This window comes from Lingula anatina, chromosome 5, assembly GCF_051362555.1.
Source record: "Lingula anatina isolate TDL-2025a chromosome 5, LinAna3.0, whole genome shotgun sequence".
Classification (NCBI taxonomy): Eukaryota; Metazoa; Brachiopoda; class Lingulata; order Lingulida; family Lingulidae; genus Lingula; species Lingula anatina.
The window spans coordinates 14,856,445-14,878,179 of record NC_141771.1 but is presented as its reverse complement, the minus strand read 5'-3'; the positions used below and the strand labels follow the sequence as shown (position 1 = coordinate 14,878,179).

The 21,735-nt window shown below is 35.8% G+C and overlaps 1 protein-coding gene across 6 annotated transcripts; it reads left to right on the top strand.

Moving 5' to 3' along the window:
• The first annotated feature begins 306 nt into the window (after positions 1 to 306).
• On the top strand, positions 307 to 19,297 carry LOC106181922 (cytochrome P450 20A1). Of its 6 annotated transcripts, none has more exons than XM_013566465.3 (14): positions 307 to 543; positions 3,082 to 3,176; positions 6,388 to 6,530; positions 8,478 to 8,536; positions 9,733 to 9,902; positions 10,627 to 10,772; positions 11,301 to 11,468; positions 11,975 to 12,053; positions 12,394 to 12,570; positions 12,885 to 13,008; positions 13,392 to 13,506; positions 14,155 to 14,219; positions 17,073 to 17,229; positions 17,696 to 19,297. In XM_013566465.3, exons 3-14 carry the CDS (start codon positions 6,450 to 6,452, stop codon positions 17,807 to 17,809), a joined length of 1,455 nt encoding a protein of 484 aa, XP_013421919.2. In that variant the 5' UTR covers positions 307 to 543; positions 3,082 to 3,176; positions 6,388 to 6,449; the 3' UTR covers positions 17,810 to 19,297. The 6 variants fall into 6 exon arrangements, with proteins under 6 accessions (XP_013421919.2, XP_013421917.2, XP_013421915.2 ...); XM_013566463.2 differs by having other exon boundaries at positions 6,378 to 6,530; XM_013566461.2 differs by lacking the exons at positions 307 to 543; positions 3,082 to 3,176 and adding an exon at positions 3,391 to 3,546 and having other exon boundaries at positions 6,378 to 6,530.
• Positions 19,298 to 21,735: the final 2,438 nt, after the last annotated feature.

Here is a 21,735-nt window from a genome sequence, read left to right as displayed (position 1 = left end):
ACTGAAAAGCATGCTACCGGTCCTGCGTTGGGACCTCCTCTACTTCTATTTTTTGCAAGTCTTTGATAACCATTGCAGCCTTACACAAGACGTGAAAAATGGAATATTCAAAATCTTCTTACGGCATTCTCTACTACTGCAATGGGGAAATTAATTCATTCTGGATATATATATATATATATATATATATATATATATATATATATATATATATATATATGCGACTTTAAACCACAGTCCAATATTCACACTTCAGTGTAATCACGACGGCACGACGGCTGTTTGAGATCTTGACACAACGGTGACACGCCGCAGTGGGGAAGACATAATTTATTCGCCATTCAGTGACCTATATATTGTTCTGTTTATGCACGTGTATTGTGGGGTGCTTTCCTCCAACTGTGGGCCTTGGTTGACCTTAACCTCTGCTCACTTGCCCGTGTCAATCGGCGACAACAAGCTTCGCTTTACCACAGCGTCAACCATTTTCACGTACGGAAGCCCCACAAGATACCTGGAGAATTGGAGAATTAACAGTTGGAGGTAAATACATTGTATCACAGAGCATAATTACAAAAGTAAATGGTCATGTAGTATGCCCCTACGTGTGATTTGGGTCTTTTCCATGCTGTACATACATGTATATAATCATATCAAAACGTACGTGCACGTCATTTAATGAACCAGGGCATATTGGGAGATCTGCGCATAGCTTACTACAGAATACCAAAGCCACATGCATGCATATCTCTGGAGAACATGGCATATCCTTAGCTAACATCACCTATAAGTGTTATGTAAGAGACAAAATAGGCCAGGCCTGTAACAGGTTTGGTTTAAGGGGCTATTCTGGGACAGAGTAGTTCTGTAAATTTGGACAGAATGGAGCTGTCATAGTTTGGGTAGACTGATATAAACCGAGATATATTACTTGCATGTCTTATGTAAGGCCTCATTGTCTCTAAATAATTGGCACGTTCTGATACAAAGCGATCAACGTGTCATAAAAATAAGCTGCAGGCATAACATGGTGATGTATAATGTGGTTTACGACCTAAATATAATTAATCTAAGCTCTGTACAGCCTAATTCACGAATACGTGAAATGTGCCAGGAAAACGCGTGCTTGGACATGATCTAAAAATAGACCAGAGTGACCTCATTGCGACTATGAAACACGATGACCGCTCTTCTGTCAGCTGCAATTCAGACATAATTTTTTATAATTATATGCATATATTGAGCAACAACTTTTTCATTTTCATTCACGTCCTGAATATGAGTATGATGAATATTGTTGGGAGGTGGTCTTCATTAAATGTTCCCCAGTCCGACTTAATGTGCACTCTATTTATTATTATTATTATATCTAGACCGAATTCAGATTCAGACATCGTTCCAGCTGGGTCGGTCCAACTCTGCTGGGGATTCTCGCTAAAGTGCAGTCAGTGGGATCAGCTTTAACTGTCTGACACGCCTCCTCGAGCTGCTAGGGGCAACAAACTTCCGTGTGCGCTTGACATAAGAATATCTAGATTCGGCTTATGATTCCCAATTTCAGTTATCCCCGGAGGAAAAAAAAACAAAGCAGCTTCGTTTCGAATATCCAAACTTTGTTTATTTAAAGGCCCATGCCTGGTTTTATAGTTGAAGTAGTGACAGAATTAACAACATAAGAGATTCAACTTTATAGAGAGATAAAGGCAATTAAAGATAAGGAAATTGCAAAATAAACTACATTACGAGCCGCACGCACATGCAGGCGACTCTATTAGAAATAATTTACACACCTGTTGATTATTTCCTGGCCTATACAACTTGCAACTGTATATAGTACGGTAATGTGTGGGATTACTTTAGAGACATTATTTATGGGGTAGGTGTGCTGGAAATGAAAATCACTGAGAATGTCTCGATGTCCATAACAGTATTCAAGTACATGTACTAATAACTTTGTCCTGAAAGCCAGACTCTGGTTAAACTTTTCAGACTTAAGAAAAATAATTTACTATAATTATTAACTTACTATACTATTAATTGGGACTTTTGACCAAACTTTAGGTATTTATACTTGGGGGAAAAATACAAATTCTTACTATGTGTGTTCGTCTCTTTAAACCAAAGGTACACCAGATCTAAAGACCCCAAATTTCCAAGCTCTTCTCGCTTTAGGAATTTTATTAATTTATTTATTTATCTTTTTTTTATTTTTTTTTTATTTTTGCCTCTGTAATTAAAAGAAGTCATTGTTTTTCTCTGCTAATTTTTAACTTCACTTTCTAAAAAGAATTCAACAAATTATTTTGAAAATAACTTTAAAGATATAAATTTTTCTTAAAACTGTCATTCCCAAGCTAGAGCATTTACCTTAAAATGAAAAAAAGGGGGAAAATTGAAAAATTTTGAGACACAACCTTCTGTCTATATTTGCCCCAAGCTCCCCAGTATTTCGTAGACTTCACTGAAATACGTAATATTCCTAAGATAAAGGAGCGTTATTACAAAGCATCCATCGAGTTACCGAGAAGAGAACTTTAAAAAAAAGCATTTTAATACTTGAAAAACATAAGTTAATCTCAGCCACGACTGTGTCACACCTAATGCAATGCGCATGTGATGGATAGACGAATAGGATTAAGATGATAAAGGTGTTGGTTGATAGACTGTTATCCGACCCGTCATTTTATGCCTGGTCTTAAATGAATATATATAGCTCATTGTTTCAATCATGGCAGTCTTAACTCCATGAAAAGCATACACTCCCAGAGGCAATATCTGGCGCTCTGAATTATCGTTATAATTATAATAATATCTTCACTACCATGATGATAACAGTGAGAAAAACTAGTAAATGGCCTGTATATAGGATGTCACAGAAACGTCTCTCTCTCTCTCTCTCTCTCTCTCTCTCTCTCTCTCTCTCTAAAGGCCATTTTAAAATCGCTGTCCGAAGATTTCTTATCAATATGATAACGATTGAATTATGCTGGGAAAGATTTTAAGGTTTGCACCTGTGCGGACACTTCTCTAGCTATACACTCGCTGCCACTCTCTCATATTTTATTTATTTTATCTTTGTAGGTCTTGTAAACAAAAAGAGGACCTTGTGTACCTATTTTAAGTTCGACTAGAGATTAAGAGTGAAGAAGAAACCAATTTGGCTGAGTTCATTCCAGGTAAAGTGTTTTTAAAACATTGGGAGAAGGTCGTTAACGTCTTTGCTCTTGGTAATTTACTTTTAAGGGGAGTCTAGGTCTTTTCAGGGGAAGACTGTTCGGACAAAAACTACTTTAGACCAAACAACAGACAAACTCGCGTCATCGGGCGACTCGATTGGTCAACCAAAGATTAAATGCCTTGGACGCCACGGGCCCTCTCAGCAATCTGGCCGCTGTATAGCGTGAGTAAGACCGACTTGCGGTTTAAATCGGTCTTTGTCTGAGCAGTCCGTTTCAGGTCAGATGTAGACAGACTGCGTAATTTATCTTCATTCGGCTCGCGGTGAGAGAGGGGAGTAGCAGCTAATATCGACTCAGCTGAGACAAGGTGAGACTGCAGGTTTTAAAACACCATTGGTTTAAAATCAGGCTCTTGGTGTTGTTTCGTTTTAGAGGCATACGGTTTTTCCTGCGCTTATTGAGATTGTATACTTTTACTTCTGATGTGGGTGTTACAGTTACATAACTATTAACCCCAGCTATATCACAGTGTCTTTGAAATGACCCCCATTTTTGTTAGCTGACTGTTAAGTGTATGACCACCTAAAATGGGCCCTAGTTTAACATTATTTGTAGCCATTTCAGGGCTCCTTCCCAATGAAACTATCTTTCTATCGTAGTTCGTTCCAACGCTGTGGGAACTGGATGAATCAGATTAACGGATAAACATTTGTTTCCAACATACTCGTTTTATCACCAGCTTTTCTGTATTCAACTGCAAGCCATGAGGAGGCACGTTGATCTGATTGCTGCCGGTGTGTGTTACGAACTGTAGTTTATTCTTTCTTTAATTCTTTTATTTAAGCGACGTTTATGCTTTATTTTTTATTATGTACATGTTGATAAGAATTCAACGAACACGTCGGACAGACGTTTGAAACTGCTTTTCGTAGCAATTTTACGATTGCAGATATTTTTTTGTATCAACGTATGTTTCTAGGCGGATTCTTGCCTCTGTTGATGAAATCGGAGAGAAAGTCGTTCTTTCTGGGCAAACATGCGCCTTTTGGAAATTGTTTCCAGTTTTTAACCTGTAAATGATAGGTTATCCAGATGGTTACAAGAAAGAAGAGTCTAATTGCAGGATTTCCCCTTCGCTGATGTTGCACGTGATTAGTTGCATATTACGCACCCTGTCCATCAAATTTTTCCTTGAGGTCGAGGAAATTTATTCTTTATTTTTTAATGTTATTTAAAAAGTCCTGTTATAATATTAATATATGTAGCTTTTGGGTGTTAATGCTACGTAGATTAGTCAAACAGTCGTATCTAACGTGAATATATTAGGTATTTGAGTCTCTTAATCGAGCGGGAGTCGTGAGCCGAGCGTTCTGATGAGAATATACTGGGAAATGATACCCGGATTTTTTTAAACAATTTTTATTCAAAAGAAATGGAGGCAAAGCGCTAAAAGCATTAGATGCTCTCCATCCATACCCGGATATCAGCGCTCCTGAAATAGTTTACAAAATTACCGTGTGCCATACAACAATTGTCTATCAGACTACTAGCGCACCTGTAGTCAGAGAGTACTGGGGTACAGTGGATACTGGTACATAAGGAACTACTCTCAGTCTTGGTACATGGGCTAATATTAGATGCCATAACGTTTCCGCTATATAATCTGAACTCGCGAGCTAGACCGATTTCATTCTTAACTAGTCCTGTCAAAACAAATTGTAAGCTATTCGGGGTGCGCATTAGATCCGGCCGTTAAAAACATTTGCACGTACTTCGTAGGCGTATTCTTTTACATGTAACTAACCACATTTTGGCAGTAGAGTCGATTAAACAAAAATCGTCGCCGGGTAATTGGTTCACTTATGCATACTACAGCCGTAGAGGAATATGAACACTTAGTTTTATATGATCTTTGATATTTCCGGTAACTGCCAGTGTTTTATGACTTTAATGGTAATGAATATTGCAGAAATATCGGAAAATGGGCCATTATATAAACAACATGAATGTATTGTGCAATCAGTGAATTTCGTGTTATTGTTTTTTTTTTCTGTAATTGGCTGAACACTATGCCGCAAAGACTAATCATCTGTGCCTGATATGAGTTCATTTCTGTGGCTGCTGTGTATTTTTTAACGGGAGTTGGCGGCCATCTTGTAAAACCTGTAATACATATTATAACCACTAAAACGATCTTTACCAATTTGATACCTACAGTTTATATTGAATTCAAAATTATTACTTCAAGTATTTGCATTAAAGACATCCATTTTAGGGAAAACGTAATGTGGTTGTTGGCGATTATTTTTGGATTTCCCAAACGGCACTTAAACGACATTAGACATTAAAAGTAACCCTATTAACTTATATCTACCGACAGTGCACACGTAGGCTTAAATAGGTATGGCCCATGAATCAATCCCCGTTGCATGGGAAGGTTCTTCTTCGTGGATATCGACGACCATCTTGTATCTTCAAGAACGAAAAGCTATCATTTGTGGAACTAATTTAGATTTATTTTAAGATCCCATAAGTCACCGTCTGGGGGGGGGGGGAGAAAAGAAAGGAAAAAAAAATTTAAAGACGAATTTCACAGGAAACTTCATTCTACGGTGTGTTTTGATATATATGATTTATGATGGTGTTAAAGGTACTAGAAACAGCTAGAGTAAAACGTTTGTTCGTTGCCTTGATTATTTTGAAGTAATATTTACAAGTCATGTCGATTGCTTTTATGAAAGTTTTAATATGTTCAGGTAAGTTTTTCCATCCGCTATTAAGAGTGTGCGGTGCTTAAAATGTTGTTTTTTTCTGTGAGAAATTAAATATGCTCAGGTAAGTTTTTCCAGTCGCTTCTGAGTGTGCGGTGCATAACATGCTACTTTTTCTCTTCAGATAATTCTTGGCAGTGTTTTGCCAAGTTTTTTTCGAATCGTTGAATACTTGCATTCTGCAGAACTAAAACAAGCAATTCCTTAAGATCTCTCTCTCTCTCTCTCTCTCTCTCTCTCTCTTTTTTTCCTTTTTTAGAGAGAGTAAAGCATCTTCCATGCAGTGTCGTTGCAAAAAATATATTGGACTGCAATATTTGCAGTACACGCTTTCGTCTTCATTTATAATATTTTATGTTATGAAGTTATATTCTTCTTGAGAAAGTATGCATGACTTTCACCCATGTGTGACATATAATTATTACAGGTATTTCCAGGGTGACTTGGTTACACAGTAACAAGAAACAGAAAACATTTTGGTGAACAGAAGGGCAAAAAAATGGATCTTCTACTGCTGTGTATTGCAGTCGCTATCCCCGTCCTGGTACTGATTATATTCTTGCCTATGATTAAGAAGAAGGTAAGGAATGTGCCTTGTGATTTGCTCCAGTTTCTACGCCGATCAATATATCCTTTCCTTACGTCACTTAACTTGGTTACAGTGTATTAGGAGGCTTGGTGTATCCAGGTTAACAAATCTGTAGAATACAACACATTTTAATTTGTTATTTTATTACGCAGTATTTTATCATTACAATTTGATTTTCATTTTATATTCTAACTTAATTTGATATTTCATTTTATGTGGGCACATTGGAATACTATAAATATTGTTTAAAAGTTGTGAGAGATTGAGAAAGAGAGAGAGAGGAGGGGGGGGGGGAAGCCCACTCCTTATCCCCAATGAAATACCAATATCAGAATTTGGAATTTTCCTGCATCATCACTGTAAAAACAGTTTGATGTCAGTAAAAGCGGCACAAGATATAACTTCATACTACTGCACTTCGTCCACATTTGCCATCTTCAAGTTAAACTCTTGAAACAAGATTGTTCACTGTAAGTAGGCCCACTTCAGATAATGAGTCCTGTTTTGCTGAACACTAAATCATGAAGTTTGCCTGTGGAGTAAACGTGCTGCCACCCTGCCAGTGTATTTTTTTCATATGACTCATTTAAGAAACACTAGCACGTAAATTATATGTATATTCACGCTTAGACGAGAAGTTAACCGTTGTTGCTGAAGGCATCTTTAGAACATTCATTCATCCATCATCATTTATTAACGTGTCATGTGCACAGAATACCCAGCCTGTCTTAAATAAAAAATCTTAACAGTAAATTTTGCTAATTGCCTCAAAATATTTTCCCTAAAGTCTTCTATAGAAATGTCATTTTTATCAATTTTTGAATCTCCAACTTTTTATAAAATGTATATCTTTCCTCTGTGTAAGCAGTGCAACGAAGTAAGAAATGACTCTAATCTTTTAATTCTTTTTTGCATACTTGGCATATTCTTCCTTTTAAAGGTGTATTTGTATACCGTCCAGTTTCTACATGCAAAGGCAAAATGCCCATTCGAAATTGAGTAAAAATTGATTTTCTTTTCTGTTTGAATATATGTGCAAATATTTTTCAGTTTTCAATTCTTTTTTAAATGTCGTATGTTCGAAGTTTAGGAAATTCCAAAATGTCTTTTTTCCATTTAATTTGGAGTGTTTCATAAAAGAGTTTTTTAATGTATTCTATATCCACAATTTGTTTGTTCAAAAAATGGGTTTCTATATTACAGAATTTGAGTATCTCTCTTACCTCAGAGTACCAGTTTTTTTCCCAATTTGTAATCTTCTAAAAAAAAGCAGTTTGACAAGTCTTTCATTTTGGGCGAGTATTAGAACACTGAATTACAGACAAATTATGTAATATATTTATTTCGTTATTTCTTTCGTTTTTTATCCAGAAATATGTAGGCATTGTAGGCATTAAAGGTATGACCTAAGGTTCAATTGGCTTTTTGTTGTAATAATGTATAAAGGACTAAAAATAAAGTAATAAATGTAAAGAAAATAAAATGAATGACTGTGGCACTTCATGCCTGTTATGATAAAAAGTTGGCAAACGTTGCCAAATCTGTTTATATGGTTACATACACCAGTTTACCTTTGTGTAATTGATATCATATAGTTAAACTGGCGTTGTTAAAGACACCCAATTGGCGGAAGACATTTATGTAGGACAAAAACTAATAATGATAATTTCTATTGATATTTCAACACCTTCACTTAATCATCAAGGTGTACCTTGTGTAAAATCGTCAGAAGGTTTACGAACTATAAAGCTGTTTTTCTTGTTATGGATATATGGACTGGCGTATTCCACTCGTGGCGGTACAAAACTTGAAATAGGGTTGTAGATCGTAGTTTTTTTCATCATTTTTTAATTTCTTTTACCTTGGTGTTTAATGGAAAATAGCTGAGATTTTCTGGAACGTGCATTCAAGTAGTCATGCGTTTGCTTATTTTTTCAGATTTCTGACAGCGGCCCAACCGGCAACGGCATTCCAGGACTGAAGGCTAAGGACGCCAAGTAAGTACCCGGATGTGCAGATCGAGTAGAGCTATTTATAGCAGATTTTATTGGACTTGACGAGGATGCCATAGCGCGATCGTTAAAGAATTGCATAAGTGGGCTATTTATAGCGTTGTGTATCGGAATGATGGAATGGTAACCTTTAACTCGAGTCAATTAGTGTTTGGGTTGGATTTCATTAAGTCACCCTCAGAATTACTTGTATAGATAGCTTCCACTGAATGAAGTGGAAAAAATCAGCTGATTTTGCCTCATCTTTATCAAAAACGAAGTAGCACTTAACATTATTTCTCATTTGAGTGCCCTTTTAATAAACGCTCGACCAAAAAAGATCGGAAACAACGTTATTTTGTAAATATAATTGTAAAAATGGATATGAGCTAAGGTCAATATTTTAACCAAATATTGATGGATAATGCACCCATCATTCGTTAATTTTATATACACAAGATTTCCCCCTTCATTTTATAGTTTTTTTTTAATTACTGAAAAATAATTTCATATTTCCGAGCTTTTTGGTGGAGTTTATATCATACCTGTAATGTCTACGAGAGCACGATCTCATTAAAATGCAGTGTAATGGCAGTTATTCTACCATTACGATATTTCTCTATGATCAAAGCTCGACTTCAAAAGGAAGGATTGAATTCCACATCCAGACGAAATGGCGCTTTAAAAGTCTTTGGAGGTTTCATGTGGCTTTTCCTGAACCAGCAAAGTATTCTGGGTATATAAACCAACAGAATGTAGCACAAGCCTTTATTTCAGTGCTCATAATTTATGTTTCAATGGCGAGCGATTGGTGGCACCACGACACGCCCCCCCCCCCCCTCAAAAAAGGAAACAAAGAAAGGTGCTACATTGTTTCCTGATAAAGATGAGGTTAAACCTGATGATTCCTGCATATATTTTAAGTTGGTGCCATGAGTTGTCTTAAATTTTTTTAATTTTTTGTTTCAATTGTTCAGTTTCGGTTGATCACTCCGATGAAATTATTGCCGAGGACGTATAAACTTTTGGACCAAAATTTTAATCTGAACTAAGTAGACATCTAAGACAGTTAAGTCGACCAAATTTCGGTAGTAAAAGTCCAGTTCAATTATCGGGCTAAGGCAAGTCGGTGTAACAATCCCTTGAGGCTGCGGTACTTCCTCTAACATAAACAACTTTATCTATGAGTTATTTTCTTTCAGACATGGGAACCTAGAACTGGTCACAAAACACGGCAGTCTCCATGAGTTCCTTATGTGGCTACACCAGCAGTATGGACCCATAGCAAAGTTCTGGTTTGGAGAACAAATGGTGGTCAGCATTGCCTCCCCTCAACTGTTCAAAGAGAACTCTCGTGTTTTTGATAGACCTCGTGAGTAAATACAGATATATATTTTTTCAATGTAGCAAAGTTTGGTTTTTTTAGGTTAAAAGTGGACCTTTTCTTGTCTAATCAGCTAACGTACTTTAATGTGCACAAAACAAACAAGCAGATTGAGTCTTGAAAACAAACAAACGAAAGAATGTGTCTAATTTCCATGTGTTAGACTCTTCTTTACTTATATAAGTCAGTCGATGTACTGACTTTTAGAACTTCTTGCTTATACAGCCGTCATATTTCCAGTCCAAAAGATAAATACTTCAGCGACCTCGGTCGAGGCTTTTTGGATAATCATTGAAAATGAAATTCGATACGTGTTTGACTAGCATAGGAATGAGTTTTCCTCTTATCGCCAAAACATATGATATTAAAACTCAAAGCCGTTTGGAAAAAGTGTGTTCCAAAGATTGTTCCGCTTTCGATATCTGAATATCTAATTTGTACCATCACAAATTTGTACCATTGAGTGACTCAGTGAACTTTAAACTTAAATAGTAGCCTTTTGGTCGTCGTTCTTTGAAAGGTTTTGGCTATGATAAAGTTATAACTTGGTATTTAGAGCAACGATCCGGAATTCCCAGGCGAAAATACATATTTGCAAGAAAAAATTACGCGCCCATTCTGTAAAGTACCAAACAGCACAACCAGCTTATTTTATTACCTTACATAAATCTTGACTTTTTACTCGAGCTTGATTTCATCTATTCTATTTTAGCTATACTGTTCAAGTTATTCGAGCCGTTGATAACTGAAAACTCCATACAGTATGCTAATAAAGAGGACGGGAAGTGGAGGAGAAATACTTACGATCCCTGCTATAGCCACGAACACGTGATGGGATACATAACTATATTTCAAAGGGTAATATATTTTCATTTATTTATCAATCTTGATTAATAAGATATAAAGACGAGGCATATTCCTTGGATACCAGGTTGTCTCTCAGCTGAGTTCAGTCTCTTACTGTACACGTTGAAAAAATAAATACTTGAAAAATGCCACATCGCTTAAATAATTTTCCATTTTCAACTGTATAAAATATACTTTACTCATTTATGACGTTCGTATTTTTGCATCTGGTCAGTACTGGTAATTATTGTTTTAACAATTAATTAAAATTGAAATTGGCAATCTACTACTATATCATTCCCTCTATTGATCCATGAGAGTTAAGAGCATTTCATTTGGTGATTGGGAACCGTTTCAAAGCTCTTTTCTGTTTTTCATATTTTAGAAGTGGATGAAGTCTTATTGCCTGTTTTCTTACTATCATTGTCATTATCATTACCATTATCATTATAATTATTTGAAAAAGACAATCATCTCTTATATTTCGTACAATTAAATGAATTATTGTCATTTTATTGTTTTTTTTTTTTATAATTTCAGCTTGCCGAGGAATTGGTGGAGAAATGGTCACATATACCACGTGATGAACACGTCCCTTGCCGCCAGGAGGCGTTCGTGTTTGCGCTTAAAGCAATAACCCAGAGTTCTCTTGGGGATTTCTTTTTGGAAGAGGAACAGGTTGTCAAGTTCTGGAAATCATACGATATAGTAAGTATGTGATAAGGTTGTGTCTTTGCGCACTTGCTTAACAACTAGGCAGTCTAAGCGCAACTGTCCTGTCGTTATGTGAACTTCAGACATACAATGTTGTATCTGTGTTGTATCTTCGCAATTATATGTTTATGCCCCCCCCCCCCTTCATGCAGACAAGTACAGCTACTCAGCATGTAGTTAAGATTCAACATAGCAGAGCAAATCAAATGATGCCCCTGACAGTAGACTCTACTTCGTGCGGACATTTTGGAAACGAACAAAAATTCAACTTACGCCAAGATTCGAGTAATACTCTATAAGGCAAAATTGATCAAATAAGTTTTAGCTTATAAACCATAAAAATTTGCTCCACAAGATTTTGTTCTTGAGAAACAATTATTCAACGAATGGCTGATTGTGTATATGTGATGGCTACAGCATAGAATGGAGATTGCTAATACGAGAGCATGTAGCCATATTTTTAATAAACGTAATATATCTTCTCTTCCCTATTTTGTCAGTGTTGGTACGACATGGAAGAGAGGCTTGGAGGCGATATACCCCAACCTGGGAGTGAGCGTGAAAAGAAATTTAATGATGGTGAGGATCATTAATAAAATACAAAAAAAAAGGAAATTATTCGAACATGTCTTACTTGCCTGTGGTTACTAAATTCAAATATGACAAGGCTCGACCTTGTGTGTTGCAAGCTGTCTTCAACTTACTTTGCTTAAATAATTTAATGTTCAGCGGTATAATTTGTTTTGTAATAGATGCTTCGTTATACATGTACAGAGTTCTTTCTTCTATAAGTTTAGTAGCAAGAGCGACCACCAAAAAATTCCAAATTTAAAAATACATTTTAAATCAATAATGTATTTTTCTGCAGTTTATTAGCACACGACTTATAATAGCTTCTGTAATGAATTTCCATTCCTAGCGAAAAAATACATGTACGACACAATTGCCGCAGCGATCGAAGTTAGGCGGAGACACCCGAACACCGCGAACCGAGAAATGCTTGTTGACGTCATGATTGAGAACAATATTGATGATGACGTCATGCAGAGCGACTTGTTAACCAGCATTATCGGTGGATTTCACACGTCGGGAAATTGTATGTATGAGAAAGGGTCCGATTTATCTAATATCGTGATAACACAGAAGAGAAATTAAATAACTCTAGAACTTACTTGTAACTGTACTAGTAATATATAACTTGTAACATATGTTGCAATGAACTACCAATCCCTGGTTTTGGTATAAATGTTATGCTATCTATATACTTTAAAAATCAAAAAAACATTTTGTCGTTCTCAGTAAATTTCAATATTCTTTTTGTGATGGTCTATATAGCTCTAAATTTTTATATTATAGAATGTGAATATGCACTAATGTGTACATTATAATATACTGTTTTGCTTGTTTCAGTATTGGTATGGACCCTCCATTTCATCTCACTTTACCCCGAAGTTCAAGAGAAAATGTTCCAAGAAGTGAGCACCGTGTTGGGTGACACAGGCAAGGTCACACCGGATAACGTTGCGCAGTTGGTGTAGGTATAACAACGGGTCCATTATATTAAACGTGACCACACTTGCACGGTGAACTTTCATCACAACACTAAGTGTCGTTGCCTCTTGATCGTTGCCCAAGAGTGAAAGTCAGTGAATAGATTAATTCGTGGACCAAAAAAAAATATTTAAAAAATGACATTATTATTATTATTATTTTAAAAGGAAAAGTATCTCAGAATCTTTGCACTGATTAAAAAGATTCGTGAAATGTGATATTGACTTCTAGTCTCTTCACTTCTCATAACCTTAGTCAACGTTGAGGCAATTGCCACGTCTAGAATTTCTCGTGATTTTTTCTTAAAAACCTACCCCCATGGCTGCACTCCGGACTTTAAAATGAGTGGTTTGCCTCATGTTTCAGGTACATCCGTCAGGTAATGGACGAGACGCTGCGCGTGGCGGTGGTTGCACCTTTCGCTGCTCGCTTTGACGACGAAAAAGACGTCACACTGGGAGGTCACGTTATACCGGCTGGGGTAAGTGGAATGACGTCATTGTTTTATTCTTAGGTGTCTTATCTCAGATTTTTTGCTAAACAACAGCTCATAAAATTGAATTTAGCCAACCTTATACAGTGCATGTATTAGGCTAAAATTCCGAGCTATCGGCTAAAGTATTAGCCAAGAAAAAAAAAGCACTCCTTTAGATCAATTTTGGAAACACAGCTTAGTAAGCTAGATCTTAATATGCTAGGGTTTTAGTTCAAAAACTGTCTTTAGATTTTTGTGAAGCGAGAGCTTGTTCTGAAGTCTGTATAATCAATTTGTCGGGAGTTTTAGATAAATGTCTTTAAATTACAGTACCAGTCAACGTAACTGTTGTGATGATTTTGTTCACACAGACAAAGTAAATTATTTGTTTCCTGTTATTACAGACCCCAGTCAATTATAGACTTTTATATACCAAAATTTTTATTTTCCTAGAAATGTTATGACTTTTTCCTTTATGATCAAGGTATACCATTTAGATAATTATTTATAAGAAAGTATGTATGTCTTTGACATGATCAACATTCCAAAGGACTGAAAATGGACTTTGCTAAAACCTTTAATTTAATTATAAACTTTGCGTGAGAATCGTGTACAATGTCATACAGGTTATTTATAATTGATTCTGGCTTTCAGACTCCCGTTATTCATGCTCTGGGTGTTGAATCGAATGACCCAGCGCTGTGGCCGAATCCAAAGAAGTGAGTTTATTTTTATGTACAGACACAGATGTGTCTGTACATATAGCCATCATCTGCGTCTGTCGTCGCCGTCGCCGTCGTTGCCGTCGTCGCCGTCGCCGTGCACTTTTACCGATAACACGATAAGTGGAAAACCATTTTACCTTTTGACTTGAAACTTACAGAATTGATGAATATTCATAATACGCAGGTCAAGTTTGAAAATCAGCATGATTGGGTCATTTTTAGGGAATTTATGCCGTTTTTTTCACTTTTTTTAGCATATATGCAGCACCGATAACACGATAAGTGGAAAACCATTTTACCTTTTGACTTGAAACTTACAGAACTGATGAATATTCATAATACGCAGGTCAAGTTCGAAAATCGGCATGATTGGGTCATTTTTAGGGAATTTATGCTGTTTTTTCACTTTTTTCAGCATATATGCAGCACCGATAACACGATAAGTGGAAAACCATTTTACCTTTTGGCTTGAAACTTACAGAACTGATGAATATTCATAATACGCAGGTCAAGTTCGAAAATCAGCATGATTGGGTCATTTTTAGGGAATTTATGCTGTTTTTTCACTTTTTTCAGCATATATGCAGCACCGATAACATGATAAGTGGAAAACCATTTTACCTTTTGGCTTGAAACTTACAGAACTGATGAATATTCATAATACGCAGGTCAAGTTTGAAAATCAGCTTGATCGGGCCATTTTTATGGAAGTTATGCTATTTTTTTCATTTTTTTAGCATATATGCAACACTGATACACGATAAGTGAAAAACTGTTTTACCTTTTGGCTTGAAACTTACAGAACTGATGAATATTCATATTACATAGGCAAAGTTTGAAAATCAGCGTGATCGGACCAATTTTATGGAAGTTATGCTGTTTTTTTCACTTTTTTCAGCATGTATGTAATACCGCTAACGCATTTCAAGAAAAATCAATTGGCCAATTGTCTTGAAATTTACAGGGGAGATCAGTCTTACTGAAATACAGATGGAGTTTGAAAATGGTTCAGTTTTGGTGAAGTTATGCCTTTTTTGTATATAAGTGGGTTTTTTTTCTTTGATTTAATTCTTAGGCATGTTAACAATCTTCTCTGTGAACTAATTAAATATGTAAAGGTGTTCTTTTGACATTTTCTGCATCTTAACAATATTGTTAGTTGATTATATAAAAAAGATGGTTAATCTGTTATTGTGTATTATGTAACAAAGTGTCAAAAATGGAAATAATAATAAACTCATATCTTTACAGTTTGTCAGATTCAATCATTCACCATGTTCAGAATCTCAGAATGGAGCAAAATGGACATTTAAAATTGTTCTATTGATATTTTTCCTATGTCAGCAATTTTCTTAGTTGTTCATTTAAAAATGACAGTAAATTGATTATTTTGTTATATGAAAAAAAGATGTTGAAAATGGAAAGAAAATCAATTCAATACAGTTATCTTTTGTTTACATTTTAGCATTTTGAAAGTGTGACTCTGAACTTCCATGGCCTTGAAGACATTTCCATGTCACATTTTCTGTAAATCCATGATACTTTTATTTTATTATTAAAAATTGATGGTCATTATGTTATATTGCATAAAAGTTGAAGAAAACCCTAATTTTGGAAATGGCTGCCGGAATGACCATTAAGGAAAAACCATGTTACTTATGATACTCAAACTTACTGAAAAGTTTCGTAAGACTGATGTGCAGTTTGTGTTGGAAAATCAGTGTGATTGTTTTCTGTTTTGGAAGCAATGTAGCCCTATAGAGTGCTATATGGGGCTACTGCATATGGGTGGTGGTAATTGCCCCTTGGGGTAGTCACAAGCTAAATTCAGAGCTATAAAATCATTTGCCTAATTGATTTCCAAGTGTCCATTAAATAAGATTACATAAAACACACGCTGAGACTTCCCAGTAAAGTCCCATAGGTTAAGCTCTCTTAACTGTGTCACATAATTAGGAATCTATGATAATTATGCAGGTAAATGTTGTTTAATATTGCAAATAAGTTAACAAAACAAAACAAAAAAAATAGATGAATAACAGTGTCTTATTATCCTCAAACACATTGGGGTTATTCATATCATGTTATTACAGCAAGATTAAAAGTTTGAATAGCAGCTTTAATGGGATATTTTTGTGTTTTCTTTTTAATTTTTTTTTTTCAAACACTGGCATTTTCAGCTCCCATCCACCTGAAGCTCTTCACATTTTCTGTATTTCCACATAAGCAGTTGCATTGGTTTTTATGTCTTTAAACATTATGTAATATTATTTTATGCACTGTCATCATTATTTAGATATTGGGATTTTCATTATGTGAATTTGGTCCTGAAACTGTAATCTTATTGCAGGGGTGGATTGAGGCCATCTTCTGGGTCTTTCAAATTTTAAAGTTCACATTGATGGGTATCTCTTTTTTCTGTTGGAAGACCATCAAAAATGTAGGATGGATCAACAAAGATAATTTGGAATACTGTCAGAAAATATCTCTGGATCAGCTCCTGTTATTGACGATGTCACCTGTTGTGCATGATTAAATTTCAGTGTTGATTGACAGTGCTATTGTAGGCATCAAAATTGACAAAATGAACCATTTTCTGCATTTTTATTTTGTGTTTTTGTCTGTACATTTGACAGCTTTGCTGCCTTGTTTATTTGTATTGTTCTATTTCATTATTATTTTTACGCCCTGTGTGCACATTGCTGCTGGACATGCAATCCTACACAAACGGGTAGCGGTAAAGTAACTGCTGTATAAAATATATTTAATTTTGTTTCATTTCTATTTCTAATTTCTATAACTCCGCCTCTTTTAGATTGAAGTTAAATAACAATAAACTCTTACTAGGTTTGACCCAGACCGCTTCAGTCCTGAAAATGTGGCCGAGAGACAACCCTACTCCTTCCAACCGTTCGGTTTTGCCGGCAAGCGCAAGTGCCCCGGATACCGCTTTTCCTACGTGGAGATCGCCACCGCACTGGCGAACATTCTGCGTAGATTTCAGGTAATTTGACTGTCATCGGTCTAATCCGGTAATGGTGCTCACAGTATTTGAAGATCCTACATTATCTTAATGGAACAAATGCTTTTTATTCTACTGTAATACGTCGTTCGATCAAAGGACTCTATTTCGACTTTTTCAAAATTATATTTTCAAATTTTCAGAATTATACTAATAGGCCTTTTTGACTCACAGTTACCACGAACAAAATTGAAATTAAGCAATAAGCAGTCTCTGTTTATAATAATGATAATAATTTTTTATTGGTTCGAGTGCAATAAAAATATAGACTGTGACCTACGGCAAATAAAATACATGAAATACATTAAAACAATTACAATTCCAATACGTACATTACACAATGAGAATTTATAGACAGACTCTGCTAATTTTCTTATATTACACACTTTCACATTTTATATCAGTGAGTAGTCGGTCACTGCGTTTGGATTTTTTGTTTGTATTCTAGATCCATGAAGTAGAAGGTCAGACCATTAAGGCGAAGTACGGTCTTGTGGGTACCCCTGATGGAGAAGTGTGGATAACCCTCAGTGAGAGATCCGCCGAAAATAAAGAGGAATAGCCTGCTTGAAAAGATGTTTGGGGAAAAAAGATTATATCGTTGTTAAGTATTCGAACAGGTTACAAGATTTGAAGAGTTTCGACTGCAAATTACTATGCTGAGACGTCTGCGTGGAACACCAAAGTTTACATTTTCTGGAAAGTTTCTATCTTCTTCATGTAACAAACCATTTTCAGGTTTAATACATGAAGTAAACTTCTTATGCCGAAACGTATTTTAAAATGGTTTGGTCAACGATGACATTCATAGAATGTTCAGAAATGAGTTGCATAATCAATGTGCGTCGTATTTATATTAAGCAGAAGGTTGCGAGGTTTGCATGTTAGAATCGCCTGTATCTTTCGCGGAGTTGCCAAAGATGCTGCGCGCATTTTTGCATATTTTTGGCTTGGTTAATTGTTAAACTTTGTTTTTACTTCATTATGTATTGTTGATAACCTGACAAGCAAGAAGCTCCGCTCATTGTTGAGAATTAGCTGAGCGCTTAATTCATATCACAATGTGGTGTTCTTCTCTGCAGAATCGCTCTTCGTTCAAGTGTGTGTGTGTGTGTGTGTGTGTGTGTGTGTTTGAGAGAGAGAGCGAGAGAGAGTGTGTGTGTGCGAGAGAGAGAGAGAGAGAGAGAGAGAGAGAGAGAGAGAGAGGGAGGGGGGTGTGTGAAAGAAAGACATGGAGAGAGAGAATGAAAGAGAGGGCGAGAGTGTATGTGTGTGAAAGAGAGAAAGAAAGAGAGACAGACAGAGAGACAGACAGAGTGAGAGAGGCAGGGAGAGAGAGAGAATGAAAGAGACAGGGAGAGAGTGTATGAGTGCGTATGTGTGTGTGTGTATGCGTGAGAGAGAGAGAGAGAGTTGTATGGAGGAGTGAGGGAGAAAAAGAGAAGAGTGTCTCATAAAACAGAGAATCCGGTGGACATGAATATCGAAGTGCTTTGATATACTCAAGCCACTCAGCATAGGAAAGCCCTTTAGTAAACAGAGTGCAATGTTTTTCATCAAATCTTTCATATCGGGATATATATTATTGTTTTATTATTGTATATTATGCAAGCCAATGTTGATACTTGACAGTTTTAATCAGCATTTACATGTAACTTGAACTTAAAAAAGACTATAAATGTCTTTAAATGTGTGTTAGTGCTGTCGCTCACTAAGCAAAATTGTTTGCTCAAAGTTATGTAGTAGCAGAACAGAGTAGTTGTTGTAGTAAAATTGTTATACGATAATCTAAGACCAAACATGGTTATAGTTAGAAGGTAAGAAAACGTTCGATGTTTCAAATATTTTTGCTCATTTCTATATCGTTGAAAAAGCTACTACTGTAATTATATCATGACCCGCTGTCTGACATGATAATGAGTTTTGAGTTATTTTTGCGTGGTGCTAAAAGAAAGAAATCACGCGCGTTATTTCAGCGAGTGCACCATATATGAATGGTGTTTATGTATGGTTAACTGAATGATGAGTAAACGTGGTGAACTTTCGGTCATTTTTTCTTCTGTATGTTAATTAAATTATCCACTTTGTTACTAAGATTATTATAGTTTGCTTTTCAAGCAAATAGATTCTGGGTTTTGATTGGTTTGTATAAGTGGAAGTTACCATTTACTTTAAGATTCCACATAGAATAAAAATATATGAAATTCAAATGATAAAACGATTTCTGTTTCTAACTCCAATTTGCAGTCAAGATGTTTTAAGTTCTTGTTTATATGAATAATAACTTCTCAAAATTAATGCATATCACGTTGCAAAGAAGTCCCCTCAACCTTCAGACTACTGTAGTACTCCTTTGCAGTAGAGAAGACAGTTACACAAAATTTCTTTTCTGTTTTATATTCAGTGGCGGATTTAGGACCCCGAAACCCTCGCCAAGGGGGAGGGGGGTCGGCTTGGCATCTGCAGACCCGGAGGGGGCCCTAAAAATATGGATCCACCCCTGATATTGCTAGAAAAACTGCGTGAACAAAACGCAAGGCTTCTTTGCTTGAGTATGTGCAATATTACTTAATATCCGTTAGAGCTCATTGTCAGCCTAACAAAATAAATATGATATGCACTTTTATCAGTCGAAACTTTTAAGAGCCAATACAAATACTCTTTGTTATAAGCAATCTCTTTAATTTCAGAAGTGCGTGCATCCAAGTTCATTTGTCATTAGGAATCTGGAAAAAAATTGGGTTATTACACATTCACATATATACTTCTCCCGACATTTATTGTCAACAAAATCTCTAAAAGCAATCTCCTAAAATCCCGATTGCAACAGAGGGGATCAACCATGTTTCGTGCAGATGGCGCTATAGTACGGTCCGGGTTGTCAAACATGGTAAAAACTACTCAGATGTAAGTGGTAGACCATAGAAAGGGTAGACAGTGACCTACATAATGTTGTTTCATTTAGGGGTGGGTTAGGATCTGGTATTTATTTCCATCTGTTGTTAATTCGGCATTTATTTCAAATATGTTTAACACCTGTGGGTTTTAATCATGGTAAATTGTAAATTTAATGTCACCTGTCAGGTAATGGGAGTTGTTGAATTGAAAAAAGGGGCTAATTTCATCCTGCCTTGCCCCCCTATGTATCTAGTTGAACTTACCTTCTCGAAAGAGATGTCACTTCTTCTTCAGTTCTCAGTGACCAGGGAGTGGATGCAAGGCGGCCTTGATACTAAGTATACGAAAATTTCAAATTCAACCGATTTGGTAGAACCTTTTGCGATATTAATGTCAGATATTGGATGGTAACGTACATGTAAATGTAGTTGTTGTTCTCTTTTTTAGAAGTATGTAGATGCCTGCATGTTTTTAGGTAAGCTCATGGTCACTCCCAGTAATTTCTCGTTCGTAGCACTGTGTTTCTTCAATCACTTTCTCTTTTCTTCACTTCCAGTGAAAAGTTGCAGTTTCGATCCATTTAAAGTATTTTGTAATCTGTTGGTGGAAACATAAGATGCAGTAAAATAGTCAAGAACGGGAAAATGCTGTTGAATGGCCACTGAAATCATAGCTGCCGCCATGTGCTTATTCAATTAGTGGTTGGTGCTTGAATTAAACAACACGTGGGGTATTGTCATAATTTTTGGCACAATTCACATAATGGGTTATAATATTTCAATTCATTAAGTTATAGATGACCCGTTTTCTGTGATAAGACCAATCCTTAAAGGCATACCTGTAGAGGGCGAATTAATGTGGGGAATACCATTTCCATCGTGCTTTTATTGCTCTTTGATACGTTTCTATAACTGATGACCAATGTCAATATCACCTTGTTAATTCAAAACGTTCTGTAAAGTTGTTTTAACATTATTCTTAATTTATCCGAAATCACGATTTTTGAAATATTTTACAAAATAATACTGGCAATTTGAATCGCGGCATGTGTAAGGCTGTGCGGTCATAAATAACAAAGCTTAATATTTTGATTAAGGAATCTGCCGGTATGCCTATTAAGGTGTTGAATCATGGTTTTTATGTGGGCCTCCATGGCATTCATTAAATTGTGTCATTTGAGATATTATTCCACAAGACAGCAAGGGGCAACTTACGTTCAGCATAAAAATTAAAAAAATTGAAATACCGTCTTGCTCGTCCCGAAAAAATCGTTTAAGACCCCATTTGATTGGCGTATCCTAATCAAAAACAAGCACACAAAAAAGCAACTTGAAAAGTCATCATGAAGTTGCAAAGTTTCCTTAAATATTCATGCAAAATTTTATGCCTGTAGTTTTAAATTTTCTAGCCTCAATCTAAATATTCAATGAATGAGAAGTTGACAAAATTACCTAAATTGCTCAATTTTTTACCGATGTCAATTCTTATTTTCAAACTTGCGAATATTTTATTCGCCAATTTTAGCCAGGCATATAAAAAACTTCTTCCAATTTTGAGTTCGCGTTAGACCTTTGTTTTAACTTTTCCTAG